Genomic DNA, 6,654 nt, shown 5'->3' on the forward strand with positions numbered 1-6,654 from the left:
CTGTCTCATAACCAAGTGTCTCTTGTCGACATTCCAACTGGGGACCCTTCAATTGGGGACTCAGTTGCGACATCCAATAAAATGGACGTGGATCCTCTCTGAATCCATGTATCATACTCCTAGGAATCCATCAATCCGGATCATTAAAATTTGATCAAACGGTTAAAGTTATTTTAACTTTTAAAGTGAACCTCTGTTTATAGTCATCGGATCAAATTTCAATGATCCGAATTGATGAATTCTTAGAATTAAGACGCACGGCTAAGACATGACAACATGCGTCTGTCAATATTTCAGTTGCTTTTGCGTTCCAACATAGGAAGGTGTTATGTCTAGGTCGTTTGTCGTTGCCCACGTAGGAGTTTAGATGATATGGACTTTTCTGCAGATTGCTTAATTCTCAAGTGTCCAATTCTTACTACTTCCTCTAACGGTGCAAACGGACATGAATCCTTTCCGGATCCAGTTGTCTTAATTTACCTAGTCAAATCATCCGGATCATTGAAATTTGATCTAACAGCTAAAGTTATTATAACTTTTAAATTTAATGGTCCGGATGATTTGACTAAGTGGATTAGGACAACTGGATCCGGAGATGATCAATGTCCGGTGCAAACATCTTGATTCTGGGAAAAAACAACTGGCTTAATGAAGAAATTATTTGGTCCACCAGGTAGATTATGTTACCCATCTAATCACACGTACAAAGAGGCAAATTTCGTATTGGAAACCTACATGTCACTATGACGTGATTCACCGACCGAATCAAAGAATTTCTTCACTTAGTAGCATTTGTTAACAATGCAATAAAAAGAAAGAAGTTTATAACTAACTCTAATAGGAACCATAATTTACAACAATTTATCTAAACTAGATGGAATTAGACTCGAACTTGAGTAAAAAAAAAAAAAAAAAAAGAGAGAGAATGTTGCCAGGAACGAATGGAAATAGGGACAAGGTGGTCTTAGGACCACTCGAGTCTAGAAAATATATTTGTCAAGGTCTTTCCAGGATCCATTGAATGATTGGTACGGGTCCTTTGTGTGTCTACTAAACGTTTGATGTAATGCATGATAGTCATATCTCGACATGTTACGTCGACAACACTCCACAAATTCTTTCTATATCACTCATCAGATTATTTCAACATATGTTTGTGTCTGTTGATATCTTCACAACAAGCTTGCTAAGTGGATAAACTAATTTTTATTATTTGCGCAGTTTGCACTCCGTTCTTATAAAAAAAAAACTTGTATTTAATACTGAGATTTCTAAAATTCAAATCCTGGATCCGCGACTGAACATTGTTCTAATTGCCAAGTTAGATTAATTCTTATTTCTTATAAAGAATAAGGATAAAGTCCGTTAAAAGACATAGTAATTTAAAGCAAATTGACAACGAGAAAAATAAAATAAAATAAAATAATTCATCACATAAAATTATTTGTCGCTTGAATTATGTTTGTACCATACTTGACTAATTCCGAAACTACTGAGCACCGGTCAACGTTATACTGTCAAGGACCCAGAAGAGTTTCCCTCCAACCAGGAGGCCAATCACGACATCAGAAACCAATCATAGCGCGACACGTGTCAACATAAAAAACCAATCACAACACGACACGTGTCAATGTCAGAATGAAACTAGAAACTCTTTTCTATAAATAGATATCATTCTCTCACAATATTTCCTAATGTCATTTGTACTAAATCATTCACTAGTACTCACTAAAGGAGAGTTTGAACCTATGTACTTGTGTAAACCCTTCACAATTAATGAGAACTCATCTACTCCGTAGACGTAGCCAATCTGGGTGAACTACGTACATCTTGTGTTTGCTTCCCTGTCCCTATCCATTTACATACTTATTCATACTAGTGACCGGAGCAATCTAGCGAAGGTCACAAACTTAACATTTTCTGTTGTACCAAAATCCTCAGTGATTTTATGCATCAACATATTATATAAGAATCATTATCACATAATCAAATGCAAGATGTCATTTTACCAAAAAGAAACGTCAGGCTCTGCTTTAAGGAAGCCAAAGGAAAGGAGGCAGCATAATAGTGAAGTGGGATATGTTCGGATGTATTAGTGTTATGTGATTATGACACTTAGTTACATGTATTTGGCTCCTATATAAGTTTAAGTGTAATGACTTCTTGCGTAAGAAATTAATACAACAATACATTCATCTCTCTCTTTCTCTATCTTCTTACTTTCTCTCTCTATTTCTTGATAATTCTTTCTGATATATTTGTATACATATTAACATGATACAGAAGCTGAATATCGGGCTATGTCTTCCACTTCAGCTGAACTTGATTGGATACAACAACTTCTTGAGTTTCTGCACATCAAACTTCTAGCAGCTCCAATTCTATTTTGTGACAATTTGTCCGCAATAGCCCTGTATTTCAATCATGTTCAACATTAGTGTACGAAACACATTGAGATAAATGTTCATTTTGTGCGTGAACAGGTTGCCAAACAACTTCTCATGGTTCAGTTTGTATCTTCCAGGGAGCAGTTTGCGGATATTTTAACAAAAGGACTTAGTTCTCCTTTGTTTAGATCTCATTGTAACAATCTCATGCTTGGTTCATCCAAACATGAGATTGAGGGAGGATGTTAGGATATATTAGTGTTATGTGATTATGACACTTGTCAACAGATTGTGCATTTAGTTGGTTAGTTACATGTATTTGGGTCCTATATAAGTCTAAGTGTAATGACTTCCTGCGTAAGAAATTAATACAACTATACATTCATCTCTCTCTATCATTTAACCTTCTCTCTCTAGTTCTTGATAATTCTCTCTAATATATTTGTATACATATTAACAGGATACACCAAATTAGTGGACAAACATGATTCCTTCCTACCTTATACCTTAAAAGATAAGGAAAACTAACAAAAAGTCCTCAAAAACTTTAGTTTTAATAAAAAAGACAAAATAAAAGTGTAAGTGAATAGTACCAAAAGTGACTTTTTTCAAGGTAAAAAATATCCTTAAAATTAAAAGTGAACAGTACCATGAATGTTTCATTAAGATAATGGTGTAGATGAGTTGAGATCCTTTTCAAATTTCATTGTTCAAAATCCATGAATCAGCAAACCAAACCATTCAAATTGAATTCGACGGCCCATTAACTTATTTTGATGGCACCCTCCCACAAACCAAGGACCGGAATCTCTTTCTCTTGAACCGTCCAGATTTGCTGATCCTTAGATTGCACGGTGAAGTCGTGAGAGGATCTCAACTATGTTTCAGATGATCCAGCATTGTATACAAAATATTATCTTTTTTATATTCTTTTTACTTTAAATACAATGGAATCCAAATATTAATCTTCTAATTAACTTCCACCACATATTCCTGGAAAGGTTACAAGAAAGGTTGTAAAGGTTTCCACCATATATTCCTTCTGGCACTTCAAGATGATGACTAATTAGCATCTAATCTATATTACCATATTCAAATCTCTAATTGCTGCACGCAAAATACTAGCGAGACCATGTTTACCAATGTCATCTCTCTAGCATTACAGTTTTCGACACAAGGAAGAAGTTTATCCGCGTTGTAAGTAGAAAACGAACTGAATTTTTTACGAGTTGGGTGTATTTGTCGCAATGCAATCATGGGAAGTGTACAGAGACGAATGAACAAAAAGCAACAGGAACTTCATACTTCGTAGTAACGAATACCTCGTTGTTTTGTGTCTTTACAGCGTATATTTCCTCGCTACAAATGCTTTTGCATCTCTTGGTAGTTGTGAAACTTCGGAACCTTTAAGAAACTTGGCTGGAAGTGTTTCTATCTTGCACATTCCCCTTTCTCTCTGGTGGCCGTTCGCCTAAGAGTCTTACATCAATGTTAGCTCCGGATTCCAGTGAGGACTGAACCACTGTGTCATAAGCTTTTGAAGAGAGGGCAAGGCGCTGAGTTTGAGCTCTCAAATATAGCTCATATGCAAGTCTCGGCTTCCCTTCGTTTGCAAGAGCCTCAATCAACATTTCGTATGTGACATGGTTTGGAGGGATGTTCTGAGCTTTCATGCAGTCAAACCATTCGTATGCAGCACTGCTAAAACCGTTTCTTGCAAACCCACTGATAATGGCATTGTATGTGACAACAGTTGGCTCAACACCTGCTGAAACCATGTCATTGATGATGGTTTCTACCATGTTAGGTTTTCCATGGCCACTGAAAATCGAAGCCATAGTTGTGTAGGCGTACAAGTTTGGTTTCAGACCAACCTTAAGCATATGTTCCCACACCTGACGGGCCTCATCATATCGCTTTCCCTTCTCAAGGGCACTAAGCAATGCCCCGTAAGAAAGGATTGTGGGTTTCTGACCTTGCTCCACCATTCTCTTGAAAATTTTGATAGCAGCAGAAGTTTCAGCCGCCTTGGAACAGGCAACAAGAACTGCATTCCATTCCTTACTTCTCGGTTTAAGTCCTTTCTCTTCCATCTTGTTGAGCAACCTGACACCCCATTTCCAAATTGCTCTTTTTCTAGCTGCACTTAGAAGAACATTAAAGTGAGATACTATCAATTCATACGACATATTATTTGGTTGTGGCCCCTTGTCCAACATATCCTCATAAATCTCCAAAGCTGCCCACCATTTCTTAGCCTTCCCCATCAACCAAATTGTATGGTTACACACGGCTAGACTTATGTCAGAATGCTTTTCTCTTATCCTACTATACAAATCTTTAGCTACAATATAATGTTCTTCACGGGTACAAGCCCACAAAAGGCGCTCGTGCTCCGCCCTTCCAAGTGGAACCTCAGCAATATCCATCTCTGTTAGCAGTTTTAGCACTTTGGTTGTTAAGTTATCATCCCTCACAAGCCACCGCCGCATCACTTGGTAGCAAACGCGTTTTGTAAAGTTCTCAAGCTTCACAAACTCTTGTTCCCAGTCTACATCAGCATCTTTACCTATATGACCTTTACGATACTTTTCTCTAAAATCAACAAAGAACTTTAAAGCTCCATTCCCGTCTTGCATTCTTTGATAAGCCAACAATGCTGTGGAATACGATACGGGAGATGGAGTCATGCCTTTTTCTTGAATCTCCTCAAGAACATGAAGGGCCTCCGTACTTAGTCCTCGATCAATGTAAATCGCCATTTTAGTGTTGTAAGTTACAACATTCGGCGCCACCCCTTCCCTAGCCATATCATTCAAGACTCTGTCCATTTCTCCGAATTGTCCAGATTGCTTCACTGCACCCAAAAGACTGTTATATATGAATAAGTTTGGGGCAATAAAACCATTAGTTTCTTCCTTCTTCCTCTTAAGCCATTCGACAGTAGCAAAAGCAGAATCCATCAGTCTGTCTCTTCCGAAACCCCTAATGATCGATGAGAATACTTGAAGGGGCAAATCACCCTTGTCCTTAAGAACCTCTTCAACATCATCAGCTGTTTTCGCAAACTGTAAGCTCAGCGCCAGTGCACGCACGTCAATCTTTTCATTTCTCTGTTCCCAATCACATCCTTGACCGCCTACCCCTACTTCATCACTATCATTACCATCACCGCCATTCCTTCCATCCACATTTCGATGATCAACACCACCCTCACTCTCGCATTCACCTGAAAACCTATGTTCCGAGGTCGATTCCTCCACAACAACCTCATTCCCAATTGCTTGCTCCTCCAATGCCCATGCTACCACAAAAGAACCGCCAAATGAACCCTTGTTCGGCTCACAAAACCGAGCAAGTTTAGGTCTAGAGTGCCCAGAGAAGCAACCACATCCGAAACCAAATTTTCGGCCTCCATTGAAGCCCTCACTCCCAAGTAAAACATCAGCATTTCCTCCATTACAAACAGGAAAACCAACAACAATATTTTTTCTCCTACTCCTAGTTCTAAATTTACAAGAAGGACCAAATTCAAATCCCACCTGGGGTACATCCCAAGTGATTAAAGCTTGCATTTTTCCAGATATTCACAAGAAACTATAACAACCCAGGATTGAAATTCCTCTGAAATTATATAATTTTCAGCAAATTTTGCATTTTTACAGAATTCCCAGCTACTGCAAGAGATGGGGACATACCTGAACTCCAGATTGAAAAGTAGAGCCAGATAAATTTGTATGCTTTTGGAGCTTCTAGTGGAAGTGCTTATTAAAAGCCAGTGAATTTCTGAAGTGGGTTTGATTTCATTTCGCAGTGGTGCTGTGGTTTTCTCACAGCCATTCAATAGAAATGCAATCAGTGGTGAGCTAGAAAAATCAGTCAAAAAAAAAAAAAAAAACAGAAAAAAGGTTGGGGAATATTATTTATTGGGCCTAATGTTTATCAGAAAGTGGCCCAATATGTTTATATTTGAAATTGGGCCTAATCTTTCTATGATATTGGGCCTATTAGAAAATACTTGGTATATATTATCTCTGTAAAAATCATTATCGTTTAGTCATATCAAATTATATTAAACAGATAAACGGATTCGATAAAAAAAATTACAAACGGTCAATCTATTTGCTATAATTAATTAACTAAGTGACCTTATTTTAAATTGATTTTTTGTAAAAATAGTATTTACCAAATGATTTATAATATGAATGGCTCAATAATAAGCGAATTTCCGTAAATCAACCACAATGTATTTTGAGGAGGAACTATC

At 37.5% G+C, this 6,654-nt stretch overlaps 1 protein-coding gene across 1 annotated transcript; it reads right to left on the minus strand.

Annotated features, from left to right (window-relative positions):
* Window positions 1-3,664: 3,664 nt before the first annotated feature.
* LOC103442185 (protein LOW PHOTOSYNTHETIC EFFICIENCY 1, chloroplastic) lies at window positions 3,665-6,249 on the minus strand. The gene has a single exon (XM_008380952.4). It carries the CDS (start codon window positions 5,960-5,962, stop codon window positions 3,794-3,796), a length of 2,169 nt encoding a protein of 722 aa, XP_008379174.1. The 5' UTR covers window positions 5,963-6,249; the 3' UTR covers window positions 3,665-3,793.
* Between the last annotated feature and the right edge of the window lie 405 nt (window positions 6,250-6,654).

The sequence above is a fragment of the Malus domestica genome, chromosome 17, assembly GCF_042453785.1.
Source record: "Malus domestica chromosome 17, GDT2T_hap1".
In the NCBI taxonomy this organism is placed as follows: domain Eukaryota; kingdom Viridiplantae; phylum Streptophyta; class Magnoliopsida; order Rosales; family Rosaceae; genus Malus; species Malus domestica.

Bases quoted from the DNA above. Each gene is read 5' to 3' on its own strand.
- LOC103442185 (XM_008380952.4), bottom strand. From the start codon at position 5,962: ATGCAAGCTTTAATCACTTGGGATGTACCCCAGGTGGGATTTGAATTT.